General features: G+C 36.2%; 1 protein-coding gene across 50 annotated transcripts in view; it reads left to right on the forward strand.

Annotated features, from left to right (window-relative positions):
* RIMS1 (regulating synaptic membrane exocytosis 1) overlaps positions 1-14,681 on the forward strand; it is a 294,338-nt gene that overhangs the window by 211,178 nt on the left and 68,479 nt on the right. For 16 of the 50 annotated variants that reach the window (XM_072330730.1, XM_072330753.1, XM_072330734.1 and 13 more), the window contains 2 exons: positions 33-104; positions 6,693-6,805. In XM_072330730.1, the coding sequence (XP_072186831.1) occupies positions 33-104; positions 6,693-6,805 (185 nt within the window). Of the gene's footprint in view, positions 1-32; positions 105-5,184; positions 5,368-6,692; positions 6,806-12,267; positions 12,298-14,681 lie in introns of all 50 variants that reach the window. The other 34 variants (XM_072330773.1, XM_072330720.1, XM_072330726.1 and 31 more) reach the window with 5 other exon arrangements.

Here is a 14,681-nt window from a genome sequence, read left to right on the forward strand (position 1 = left end):
GTTTATTTCTTTTCTGACTTGTCATTCCACAGGCAGTCCAGAAAAGTGGAAAGATATAGCAGCCAAAAACAAACTAGGAAAGGCTCCGCAGCTGAAACAGAAAGGTAGGATTGATGAGTAAACATCTCTCATGATCAAACTGATTCCAGTGTTCATAATATATATCTAATACTGTTTTTGAAGTCGAAAATGCATAACAATGCCATAAGCTCAGGAATGGTGTTGTGAGCAGGACTAGGGAAGTAATCTTGCCCCTGTACTTGGCACTGATGAGGCGTCACCTCGAGTACTGTGTTCAGTTTTCAGCACCAGAGTACAGAAAGGACGTTGAGGTGCCGGAGCAGGTCCAAAGGAGGGCAGCGGGGCTTGTGAAAGGCTTGGAGAATATGCCGTATGAGAAGAGACTGAAGGAACTGGGGCTGTTTAGTCTGGGGAAAAGGAGGCTGAGGGGGAGACCCTATTGCTCTCTTTCAGTATCTGAAAGTTGCTTACAGTGAGAGTGGGGCAAGTCTCTTTTCACTGGTGACAGGTGACAGGACGAACGGAAATGGCCTCAAGTTGCACCAGGGAAGGTTTAGGCTGGAAATCAGGAATAATATCTTTACAGAAAGGGTTGTTAAGCACTGGAATAGGCTGCTGTGGGGAGGTGGCTGAGTCACCATCCCTGAATGTGTTTCAAGACAGTTTGGATGTGGTGCTCAGGGACATGACTTAGTGGAGGGTTGTTAGGGTAGTGTGGTTGGGTCATGGTTGGACTTGATGATCTTCAAGGTCTTTTCCAACCTGAGTGATTCTATGATTCTAAACTATATTGCCATAATTTAGTGTTATTTATAGCATCCATATTATTATCACTGCTTGTTGTGTTGTCAGTACAATACAATTTTTCTGGCAGTCTCCATCATTGCAGATTAACTGAGAGGGAAAACTAGCAGTCATACACTTAGTAAGCCATAGTATGAGATTTGTTGCCTGTCTTGATCTATGTAAGATGAAATTTGAAAATGCATAGCATATTTCATTAGTATGTTACCAACCCCTTTCTATGTTTTACCATACATATTTTTCAAAAAACTTGCCTATTTTAAAAAAAACTTTAGTGATGAGAAAAATACATGGAGAGACTAATAATTCAAGAGGTATCTGATCAAATGTTGAAGAAAGAGCCACACTGAAAGCACACTCCTATATTCCAAGCTAGCACTTTCACATTTTAATGTAAAAAAAGTTAAATTCTATACATAAATGTGCTGAAAAATTCTGTATGCTGTCATTACATAAAGTTAATATGAACACTTATACTTTACTTTCTGCTTCCACTGAATTTTCTTGTGCATGCATTATTATTGTAACTTACAGCTTTTACATTATAGCAGCAAATGCTTATGTACTCAAATTCTTGATGAGCAGAGGAGCTTGTCTGTTTACATTGTGAGGATTGAAAAACTTCCATGAATAACACAGACATGTTTTATTTTCCAAACAAATACTCATAATCTAGAATAAAGTTCAGAGCTTTTATTTTACTTTACTGCCTCAAGGACCAGATTATTATTATTTTGATTTTGAGGCTTCTGCTGTCCTGACAGCAGTTTATTTCAGCTTTGACCAGGCATTTGACCAGAATTATGGCTGAAGTTCTTGCTGTCTTTAAAGCAACAACAGTTTTACCTTTCGGTTCATTATATTTGTATTTTTCCCTGTTTTTAACTTCGGAAAACTAAGGGAAGCTCCTGGGACCAAGATTGTGGTGGTCTCAGTAATCATGCAGGCTGAATGATTTTAAGAACCTTGGCAAGAGGCTGAGAAAAGAGAAAAGATGGGAGTGGGATACAAAGTGAATGGGGTGGAAAATGCGGAAGTGTAAGCACTAAGTAAGCATTGGTGTCCTGGTGGATGACAGATTGGCCATGAGCCAGCAGTGTGCCCTCATGGCCAAAAAGGCCAATGGCATTCTGGGGTGCAATAAAAAGAGTGTGGCCAGCAGGTCGAGGGCCAGCAGGTTACTCTGCCCTGGTAAGGCCTCATCTGGAGTACTGTGTCCAGTTCTGGGCTCCCCAGTACAAAAAAGACAGGGATCTCTTGGAAAGAGTCCAGTGTAGGGCCACAAAGATGGTGAAGGGCCTGGAACACCTCCCCTGTGAAGAAAGGCTAAGTCAACTGGGTCACGGGCAGAAACTGGAGCATAGGAAGTTCCCCATGAGTGTGCACAAGAATGTCTTTACGATGAGGGTGACGGAGCACTGGAACAGGCTGCCCAGGGGGGTTGTGGAGTCTCCTTCTCTCAATCCCTTATGGCTGGTGTGGATTATAATCTTGAAACGGAATTTCAGATATTTTTGATGATAGGAACTGATTTGCAGGAAATGTTTTTATGAGGTATTATGCTGAATATATTAACAGCACATGACTCTACCTGTAAGTGTGTAGTTACATTTATGAAAATTCTTCTTTTGAGATTTGAGCAATGTGTTTTCCTGATTGAAATGACCAGCCTAGGTCTGATATTTTGAGACATTTTTTTCCCTGGGTATTTCAAAACTTCTTTTAATATTTATGCAAGATATAACATACATTTGAGGATATACTCAGGTATGTGGGAAAAAGCAAGTCTGGAGACAGCAGGGATATGTTGTTACAGTGTCTATATATACAGAATTTAAATGGAATGTAATGAGTTTATACTATAGTCATTGCTGTATTGAGATAAATCCTTTTCTCATTTTGCGTTGATTAATAAAAAGGGAATGCATAACAATCTAGTTATTACCAAGGGATAAGTGGTGCTTGGTGTTCTTTTGTTTGTTTGTTTTTAAAACAACGTGAAATAACTCTTTCACAGGTGAATAGGAAAACTTAAGGAAAAAAAAAAACAAACCACACTTCTTTTTATCCTTAAGTGAAGCATGTTTCCAAGAGTGTCAGTCAGTCACCAAAGCTCCTTTTTTGTTTTCCACAATAGAAAATTAAGCTCTAGCAGTGAACACAGTGCAGCCAGAGGATTTTGATAATAGGCAAGTAATTTGTTTGTCAAATGACAAATATAACTCTATAGTAATTCTTCTACTATCCATTTCTGCTGACCTTATCTACAAGTAGCTCAAGTGTTCACAGAGAATAAGGTATCAGCATGCTATCAGCTTCCTTCTAAAAAACCCCTCAGTGTGCTCTATAAGATCACATCCTTAAGTACTGTGATACTTTAGGAAATCAGCATTAGAGGGGGAAAACAATAAACCCATCCCAAATATTTTCAGGTGTTTTAATTGTTCCCTTAACAGTTCAGTGAGATAAGCCTGAAGATGGGACTCGGTATTTTCTGAAGCAGTAAAACTCATTACGTGAAAATAGAAGATAATTTTATGCTTGTATGAATGTGACTACAAAAAAGTGGATGAAAACAATCAGTTCTGAAGTGCATTCTTCCACCCCTAATTTCTTACCCCCAGAATACTGAATTTAAGGCTGCATAAACATAATGATACAGGTGTTAACTGTACTTGCTATGAATTGTGTAGGATCCTGTACCAAAGCTGTGTTGGATTGGTACCGCACTCTTAGTTTTAGTTCTTCGTAGTTCCACATGTGCCAGCATGTGGTTTTGTCGTGATTTATTTATCCATTTATTTTTATCCATGTCACTAAAATATCAGTCTGAAGAGAAAGAAGCTTGATTTTCCTAGTGGGAAAGCAGATGTGGAACCTGTAGAATGCCCCTGTGGTTGGAGGCCAGTTGAGTTACAGGCTTGCTGTTTGTCATGTTACCTTCCTCTGGGAGAAGCAGTGGTACCAAGCAACAAGATACCAACATACGTTTGCTGCAATGTCATTTATCATAAGGTGTCATTTCTCTCTCAAATTTTCTCTCCTTAATTTTGTCCTCTCTGCATTTCTTAACTTCTCTCTCATTTCCTCAGACTCACACCAGCTTTTGTCTCGCATACTTGTTCCTCTTTGTCTCATTCTCCTAATCAGGTATTGTAGACTCCTTCATTTCTGCAACTGATCTTTCTTCTAGATCGGCATGGATTACATTTCCATTTGAGACTGTACAGGCATTTTCAGATCTTAGCTCATCACAATTATCTTGAGCATCTTGTAGAATCAGGAAGTCAATCCCTGTAAGAGTGTTACTGTTATTGCCAGAACAAATCAGGAGTTAAGAAATTGTCAGGGTTTAAGAGGAAAGATATGGCAAAGGGAACAGAATCCTATTTTTGTAGCATTGTGCAGAACTTCCATATAAGCTGTCATTGGTTGGTCCTGAGACAAAACCTTTATTCTTGATAGGCATCTGAATAAATGTTATTTCAAATGCACTTATTATTATTTATTTATTTATTTATTTATTTTTAAAGATAATTTGTAAGCATGTGATAGCTTTACAAACTAGAAAGTCCCTTGGTTATTTTGATTGTAACTTCTGGGAAAGATGTGCTGTGTGTGTGCAGGAACAGTTCATAAATCTAGAGAAATTAGGAAGTTCCACAGCTGGAAATTTACTTTGTCACCCTCCAAACCTGAGATGTTCTAGATTATCTAATGCTTGCAAAATACATAATTATTGAACTACTAATAATTATGCTGCTAATTACACTAACGCAGTTAATCATTTTGCTGTGTATTTTAATGATGTTTTCATCAGAGTTCCTTCAGAACTGTGTATTTGTGTTGGTTTCTACTGCAGGAAGTTACTTAAATAGATTCCTTGCTTCAGACTCCTAAGGGAATGATGTATGTGTGCAATTACCAGTTGTCCTTCTTTGGGACACTAATTGAAATTCAGCTAATATTTTTTATAAATACAGAAGGTATACTTTGAAAACACAAATGTACTGTGTTAAAACTGGGTATGTATAGCCTACTCTGTGCTAGCCCTTTATATTTCATACATGTTTTTAGCTTGCATTTGCTGTTTGAGATGCAGCTAGGGTTTTGGCCAATGGTCTACTGCATTCAGTGCTCAGCAGTTCCAGAAGTAGAGTGATGTATATCTGCAGCAGTGAGTGTTCTATAGTCTATTCTTTTGGAAATGGATTCATAGTCTGAATTAATAACTTGGTCCTGAAATGCCCGTCCAGTCCCTGCAGCCAATGTTTGTGATGTTCTTTGGTGGAGGGGGGCATGGGAAGGTGTGCCTGGAGCTAACAACTGAACAGTTTCTTTTTGGCCCTGATGTTTTAGGGGTCTGCTACCATGTCTTTCTAGAAGGGGACTTCCAGCCCCACGAACGACTGAACAGCCAGTCATTAGGGGAAAACATCATGCTCGCTCCAGGTCGAGTGAGCACTCTAGTGTCAGAGCCTTATGCTCTGTACATCACCTTGCGCCCGGAGGCTCGGCGCCACCTTCTCCACTTCTGACAAGGTTGCTATTACATGTCCAGTTCAGCTTTCATGTTCTGCCTCCCAGGTGTCAGTGTGGTATTGTACTTTCCTGAGCATACATGGCGCGTTCACTCATCCTGGCACTATAGATTATCCTCTCTTCATGGTATTTACACTTCTCCCATATCCTTTATGCTGCCTATCTTCACCATCTAGATGGTACTTCTGTTGATCTTAAATAGTTATGCAATGTAAGAGTGAAAAATTGGCTGTGTTTTGTCCTTCCATTGTTGTGTTTTGTTCTGTATCCATCTCAAAATTAAGTATTTTGCTTGAACACTGTGCAGGAACTCATCTTTTTCTGACTGCTTAATCTCATAGGCTTAATCGAAGTCACTTGATCTATGTAGTGCGAAAGCTGAAAGTATTTTGAACTTGTGCAAGTGTTACTTAAAACTGCAAGCTATCTACTTGCCCCTTAGCACAGTAGATAAGGGTGCTTTTCTGCAGCAGTTAGCATGGTATTACTGTTGCTGGCAAGGACGCTTAATGAACTAACTGTCCCTCTCAGCAATCTCCTTCTCATCTTTGCTTTACTTCCTTAAGCTTTTTCTCTAGTTATTACCAATGGCCCTACCTATTACAGATGGAAACTTAGAAGCATTCTAAAAGTGCCCACTATGTTAAAGGTGCTATATGTGTGTGTAAGAAGTAGCCAAAGTACTCTGAAATAGTGGTAGCTGGAATTCAGCCAAAGTCAAAGGGATTACAATATTTACTTAGGTAAGAATACTGAAAATCTTATACATTGTTCTGTTCACTTTCCAGTTTGTACTATGAGCATGTGCGCACACACACACACACACGTTTAAAGATATTTTTCCTTGTTTAAGTTCAAGGGAAAATAACCCACTATGCCATGACATTAGATGCTTGCTGTCTAGTTCTGTGATCTTGTGCAATAGGGCATCATCACAAAGGGAACACAAAAGTCAATGAAATATAGAGGATATAGAGGTGACATATTGTGCTGTCATTGTACCAGTACAGGAGGACAGTAATAATAAATGATTATTAGAAAACTGCTTTTAGTTCAGCATTTTTTTGGCTAGTACTTTCTCAAAGCACCATAAAACAAAGAAACAGATTTTTTTCTCCTTAGAGGGAAGGAAGTTAGAGAAGTTAAAGGTGAAACCATATAAGTTTGCTAGCTGTCCAGTCCTGAATACATGCATATGGCATACATCAAATGAAAATTTTTTCAAACTCATCTTCTCTATTTGCAACTGAATTTGTGTTTAAAAGTAAGAATATATAAATTCTCTTCATTTGGGTTATTTTATTTTATCTTCATTTCATCTGCAGAATACATCAACAAGGAAGTCCCAACCAGTCTCCTCCTGCAGACACATCCTTCAGCAGTCGCAGGGGAAGACAGCTACCGCAAGTTCCTGTAAGAAGTGGCAGTATAGAGCAAGGTATCAAATAATGAGCTTATGATGGCTCTAACTCTTTGCCTTCTTACTTTTCTTCTCTTTACTTTCTGCTTTCACAGCTACGTGTTAAAAGCTATAGCTCTGCCAAATAGAAGAGAATGAAACCGTATTTGTAGTCTGGAAAGTCTAAGAGATTTTGATGGGTGAAATATTATACACAGTTTAATTGCCTTAATTTTTTAGTAGCCTTTCATGTTCGTCTACTTTAAAATTTCTTTTAGAGTCATGGTGGTTTCCATGAGCACATCTAGTTTGTATTGAGCCAAAGAAATCTGAAGCAAATATTTTGACAGTGTTATTCATTTCTTTCTTTTTTTTTTTTTTTTTTTTTTTTTTTTTTTGTTCATATTAATTGCTGTGTATTGTTTGCATAGACTAATCGTAAACAAAAATCACAGTATGAAAAATTCCCTCTGGAGTGGGACAGGTTCAGTGATATAAGAATTAAAACAACCAGTGCAAGAATATCAAAGCACAGTTCATTGGGTCTTACATTATTAAGAGTAAATTGATGGAGCAAAGACTTCTGCTCCTTTTTGAAAATGACAGTGAAGACTTAGTGGCTGTGGAAGATGGCTTTTACAAACTAACACCAAGTAGGTGTAAATATTGCTGCTGCTTTTTCTAGCAATATATTACACACACAGCTTGAACTATTAAGTAAAATCAAATGGCCATAAAATTAATTATAACTTCACAGTGGATAATATGTGTGTATTCAGGTTTTCTTCTGTGTTTAAAAGCCCATTATTCTCATTAACAACAAGCAACAACTCAAGGTTTTCTTCTGTGTGAAAATGAAAGAAATACTTCAGATGATTATGTGTTGCACCTTATTGAATCTTACTGTGCCTTACTGAAGATGGCAGATCTTTTTTTTTTTAAATAGGTAATAGTGCTGATTATGACCTTTTAATCATGTTTGATTGCTGTATTTTATTTTGTATGATGTACAGTCACATTAACATAGACAGTCTGTTTGCATTAATTTTATTAGACTGAACTGTGACGGTATAGTACACCTTCAATTAACATACCTTAAAATGTGTTCTTGTTTTATACATGTGTTTATTCTGAATGATTAAAATACTAATGCAAATAGTTTTGTTTTTTTTTTTCATTTAAAAGATTACTTTTGAGACTTCTTATGGTGTTTCATAGTGAACTAAAGACTATTTTGATTATAAACTAGTTTCAGTCTACATTTACAATGTCTATTTCTACTATTTCTATTAGCAAGTGAGAGCTTTTTAGGAAAGGGTAATGAAAGGTGCATTCCAAATGTCTTTCATGCTTCATCTGCAATTTCAGAACTTGGTACAATGTACAATGACAATTCAGCTTTTAATTTCTTTTGGTTTTCCTGCGGGTATCTGTTATCTTTCAGCTATTCTTGGTAACTTGTGTGTTTTGTTAAAAACGAAATGAACGTAGAACATGTTGTGAAATTAAGTAGAGATGGGTTGTAAGGGGTTGTATGCAGAAGAGCAAAGAAAAAGTGAACTTTAAACAGAAGGCAAAAGCTGCCGTTGGTTTTAAAAGCTGTCAGTGCCATGAATATCTGTAACGCAATGCTATTTCACTGAACTCTTATTCATATTTGTGGTTCATATGCTTGCGCCATATGTAGAAAATAAACAAATAGGTTATTTACTTTGTTATATACCATATTTTGCCTGTGTTAATACAGCCATTGAATTGAAGGCTGAAGAGATTTTGTTCTTTACATAGTATTTTGATTTTGTCTGATTAACTTGTCTATCTGAAAGGAAGATTTTCTGATATTGCCCATGTTTAACACGCTGTTCAGACTGAGAGTGCATTTACAGGGAAGTACTAAGTTTAGTAGATTTTATAAAATATTTTTAAATGTTTTGACAGTATCATGATATAAATATATTAATATGTATAAATGTTAACCTTCTTTAGGTGAGTAGCTTCAGTGAGGCTATAAGAAATAATTTGATTTTCAGTATCAAATTTTGTTATCAGTTTCACCTCTTTTATGAATATCAAAGTTTGATGGAGTGATAGAAGAGGTTTGACTCTGATTGCAATTGAATCTCAATATATTTGTCCGTGAAATATTTTCAATAACTTTACTTTGAACTGAAATATGACTTAATTGTGATTCAAGTTCACCCAGTCACCATGGGTACAGAAAATGTCAAAATCCAGTGCAATCTATAAATGTTACAAAAAGTAATGTTTAAAAGTTCTTCGCATTTTCTTCATTTAAAAATAAAGCTCCTTATTGGTGGTCAGTGTCAATATCCTGCATTTCAAGGAAATACAATGTAATGTACTGTAAAGTATCATTTTTGTAGTAAAGCGCTTTCTTACACTACACAAATTTTGTTATGTCAGAAGGGTTAAATATAGATCTTATCAATCTATATCTGTTTTGCAAATCATAGTAATTGTTATAGAAAGATTGATTGACTTTATATCAAGACTGTTTATTTTTATTTATTTTTAATTGACTGTTTACATATTCAAGAGGTATACAGGAATCCAGTAGAGTAAGAGTTTGTTACTCTTTGAAACCGTCGTTGTGGAAAATATGAGAGTTAATGAAGAAGCAAGAGTGGCTGTGGTTGTCTTCTCAAGAAAGCGTGATATTTTCTCTCTCAGCCTTCTGTTGTAGATGATAACGTGCATGCTAATAAGGCTTCTCCTAGGACTAATGGTGAATTTTAGACATTCCAGTTTTTCATTATCAAGTTTAGAACTAACAGATAATGGCTGCTTCTATCAAGCAATGTTGTGTTAGTTACTGCTTTGGTTTTAGAATTATAAACAGTCAAATTGTGACTTACTTCAGTAGATTCTTCCCAGTAGATCTACTTCATAAGAGAAGAAAGTCTTATAGGAAGACTCATATTCCCCATTCTGTTAAAGATATGGTGCATGTATTACCAATCAGGAACAGGGTGAAAAAGTAGAAGAAAAAGTTCAGTTTAAGAATAATCTAATAACCTCAAAATAGCATAATTGCACACACACATACGCACACAAACACACACAAAAAAACAAACAAACAAACAAAAAAAAACCAACAACAACAAAACAAACAAGAGAACAATAAAACCAAGCTCTTTGGTGACTGTTGTAAAGGAGGTAGCTACTTTGCCCTAGTTTTGAATAAACTAGAAATCATGCTGGGTATTTTCACTTGGAAGAGTTCTATGTTGAATTTTTAGCCACACCAATACATACGGATGCTTTAAAGCATTTATGGATAAGATTAGAGGCTCCTGTGTTTGTTAGGCAACATGATTTTTATTTTAATCACTGTGATATTCAAGGAGGTCATGGCAATATGTGTTTCTTTGCAACTCCCTTAGCAGTAATTCCCACACTGGGATGTTAATGCAACTGAAGGTCTTGTGATGCTTGAAAGTGAAAGTTAAGTCTGGTTTAGGCACGTTTGTGTTTTATGAAAGTCACAATTTAGTTGTCTTCACCTTAACTTGTGCTGCAAGTGAAGTGTTATACTTTCTTTGTTTTAAATGACACAATGACTAAAGCAGTAAAATTCGAAGCTGTGATATGGACAATTCTGTGCTCTCCATATACTATAATTTGCAAGCTGCAAGAGAGTTGCATCAGTATCTATTTGCATTGTGTTTGAGTAGAACTTTGCAAATCACTTATGGAAGCTAAGAGGGGTGGGAATTCTGCATTGATTTTTTTGGCTGTTTGTACAACAAATCTGTTGTATAGTTGCATGGCTTTTAAATGGCACTTTTGTATAAAGTGTACTTCTGTGATCTTTACTCAGTCCATTTTATCTCACACAAACTATCAGACTTCATAGTGATTTTGACTTAAATAGGGTGTGTCTCTACACTTTTGAATAATAGCAAATTGCTAACAAAGCCTGAAACTCTGTATGACTACACTCCTTTTTGGAAATGGTAGATACTACTGGGAAATGTAACAAGTGAAGAAAAAACATATCGTGTACTGCTGAAATCTTTGAAGAAGTGAGATAAATGTGTGATGATGGTTTGTAGTATAAAAATGAGCTAATTCAAGGAAAGCGGGTCTTTCTCCATCTGTTTGCTTCTGTTTGGCTATTCACAGCTTGGTTTCATTTTCCTAGCTTCAGTGGCGTGGTTTTGTGTTTCTAGTCATGTAATGGGAGTAAGGATTGCAATAATCAGCAGCCTATTTACGTAAAAAGAGTACCAATAAACATAACTGGAGTGTTTGTATGTTTTCAATGGCATGTATTTACAGAAGCAAGCCTTATGCAGTGATCATTAGAAAAATGAAACTCTGACTAGCATATCGTATCTTGGCTTATGTCAGAAAAAGCTACATAGCCCTTGCATATGCGGGTTGAAGTGCATGCATGTGTGTGTGCAGCTGTTTTGTGAAGGAAAGTCACACTGAAATCTCTACTGGTAATGAACGGGAATTGCTTTTATGAAGTTCATGTCTATAATATATATAAGTATGTGTACAAATCTCCAATGGTAGTCACAATATCCAGGAATGAAATGTTTCAATGTCGTGTGTTCCTTTTAGCAAACAGGAATCATAATTTCATATGGAAGATTTGCATGTTGAAAAATCATGGAATAGTGTTGCAAATATCTTTGCATATGTAATTAAATCCTTAAAAAAAAAAAAAAAAAAAAAAAAAACAAAACAAGTGGAAAAAAACAGTTACGTGTGTCTGTGAAATGAAATGTAATTGCAGTGAGAATCTGGCTTGAGTGATGGTAAAAGGAAAAATGCTTGCAGTTAAGTCTTTATCTTAGGTCCGTCATTGACTGGAAGAAGAAATGATTTCAGTTTTAGATTTTAGTCTTCTAGCACTGTTTGTTTTGTCTTCATATTTCTGGTTTTATTTTGAAATTCTTAGGTGGCACTGCATATTTTGAGGCAGCTTGTGGAATCTTTACTCACATGGGAGAGTATTTTCTCTCAGCATTGCTAACTCTTGCAAATTAATTCAAGGCTCGTAATCTTTAATGTTTTCCTTAAAGACCAGTTTTCCATGGTCAAGTGGTTATTGAATATTACAGATTTCAGTTAACAGAAAGTACATTTGTAACAGTCGGTATTTCAGAAAAGGCATCGGAAACTAAAACAGGGCTACGTCGTTCAGAAGTCAGAGTGATACTTAAAGCAATTTCAGGATTTTATGTTCGTAAATTTGGATGTGAGAATGCTGCCTTAGCGGAATATTTAAAGAGTCCACAATCTGAATCTCAGTAACTTCATTGTTCCTGTTAATTTTGAAGAAAACGTCACAGGCTTTATTATTTGTCATGGTTTATCATTTTAATTTTCTACATTACTTTTACATATTGCCGGAGTACTGCCTACTGTACATGCCATTGTCACATGTAACACATTTCTTTCTCTAACCTTAAATTTGCTGATTTCTTTTTCTGTTTCCATCATTCCGTGCATTTAATTCATTGAAGAACACGAGAATTATTACTCTTCCACAAAAGGTAAATATGTGATTTTTGATTTATTTTTTTTTTTAATAAATGTTTGGCAACTGTTAATACTGGCAGTAGACAGTATTTTCTTAATAGCATTTAACAGGTGAAAATTATGTCTCAAATATCTATGTGCTGTCTTTTATCCCTCTTTAGAATCTGAAGGTGGTTTATTTTGTGATTTCTACATTTCCTATAGAAATAATAGAGGAGTAGTAATTGTTTTTTAAATGGCAAAGAAGCTGCTTGAAGGATTTAAAGTTCAGTCATAGATTAAGTTTTAGCTAATAACTTACTGAGCTCTGCACAGATGCTGGTTCCAGTAAGATCATAATGCAGCCACATCTCTTGGCATCTATGTAGGATGTTACCTAGATCTTGGCTTAGGGACTGAGGTGCTAATGGGAAGAAATTACCCTTTGTAGGCAGAGAGATTTTGAAGACAAGTTTGTTTGACCTGGGCTGTGTTTTGTTTGCATGACAAGCCTCTGACACTCAGAAGGCTGAGTGTGTTATAGGGCAGGTTTCTGCATGCAGGCAGACAATCCCCATAGGTGTAGTTTTGACCTTCTGTGAATTCTCCCTGGCATGTGTGAATTGGTGAGCAGTAACAAAAGGTCTTCAAGGCTTTTGCATGAAGTGACAAGTGCGACCTGTCACATCCCTGCCAAGAAATGTTGCTCAGAAATCCTATTTGTTTCTGAAAGCAGGGGTTATCTCAAAGTCAGAATGAATCTTGGAGAGAAAGAAGAATATAATCTCTTCAGTGATAATAAAAAGATGCTATACTGCGTGAAAATTTATACAGCAATTTAACTTTTTCTGAATTTGAGTCCTTCTGATTTTGAGCAGTTCTGGTTTGAATACAGGCTTTGGTGGATTGTATCTACTACATCTTATTTACTTTCGAAAGGCTAGATCTCACTGATATGTTCATACTTGCTCAAATAAAATAAAGCAGCTACTGCGCTAGCTATGTACTTGGACACCCATGTCAATACTGGAGTATGAGGAATATGTTTTCACAATAATGTAAAAAAAAATAAAAAAAGGCAAAAAAGAAAAACCCTAAGCAAATAAAAGAAATACTTTTTTAGTTAGATATTAGTAATTGGAGAATGCTTTGCAGTGTTAAGTATGTACTATGAAATGTCTTAAGGAAGTACTAAAAATGGTTGATGTTGTAAATTGTATCTGTCACTTTTGCTTTCTTCATTATTTATATTTCTTTCAAACAGAACAGTACAATTAATTGTGACAGTTTATTGTTTGTGACTCTTCAAGTTCACAAGCCTTGCTCTGTGATTTGGACTGCAATGGATGTTTTGTTGTTTGAAACAACTGGCTTTATGCAGAGAAACTAGAACATGCCTTAACAGGTTTGTGAAAGAGCTTGTTTCCACAAGATTTTGGTAGATTTGGCCCACGTTTTGGGAATGTGTAGAAGGTGGTGGGGTACTCTAGCCACAGGGATTCCTATGGTGCATGAGAGCTAAATGCTGATCAGAAAAAATAGCTTGGGCAAAAAAGAGGTGCTGGGGAGGAGAAGTGGCAGCTGTCTGGGGACTGTGTATAACCTGATGTTCAGCTGATTTACTTTAGTAGCCCACTATTACCTCTGACTTTCCCAGTATGTTATAAGAAATAAAAATAAAGGAGAATAGATAGGTGTAAGATGTGAATCTAGAGTTACAGGATGTTATATAGCAAGGGACACAGCCGTGAACAAAATAGTATACTGCACATGTAAGTCCCTGCACACAACTTGAGAAAGCCACGGCATCTTCTAGTCAGGTAGAGGGGAAAAATCTGCTCCCTCACTGTCTATGTGGAGTTGATAATGTACCTGTAAAGATCATATATGGAGAGAAGTGGTAACAAATTCTGTATTTTCACAAGATACAAATATTGAGTTTTCAATGTTATAGCCTTATATTTCAAAACATTCATCTGCTCATGATTTCAAAACTCGGTGCTTTTTAAGTTGACCAATTTATTTTTCTGTAGATTTTTTAAGTCCTGAAACTTTTCACATGGATTCTTCTTAACATGCATATTGCAAAATTCAGTCTGAAGGTTGAGAAAAAAATTATTTAGATAATCTCTATTATTTCTGAAATGCTTCCTTCTCATCCACTGCTGGTGTCAGCTCTGTTTTGTGATGCCCAGCCAGCAATTCCACTAGTGCTTCCTTGTCATTAGTGTTCTGACCCATATTTTAGTTTGAGCAGGTATGCCCTTTTAGGAAGGAATTTTCACTTAATCACTGTAAGTGTTGGGAATTTGTTCTTGTGCTTAACCACCTGGTTCTTTTAAATGCAGGCTGTATTACTTATCTGCCATTACCTATTTTATCATAGGTATTGGATTTTATTGAATCTATGTCCACTCAA

The sequence above is a fragment of the Excalfactoria chinensis genome, chromosome 3, assembly GCF_039878825.1.
Source record: "Excalfactoria chinensis isolate bCotChi1 chromosome 3, bCotChi1.hap2, whole genome shotgun sequence".
NCBI classification, from domain to species: domain Eukaryota; kingdom Metazoa; phylum Chordata; class Aves; order Galliformes; family Phasianidae; genus Excalfactoria; species Excalfactoria chinensis.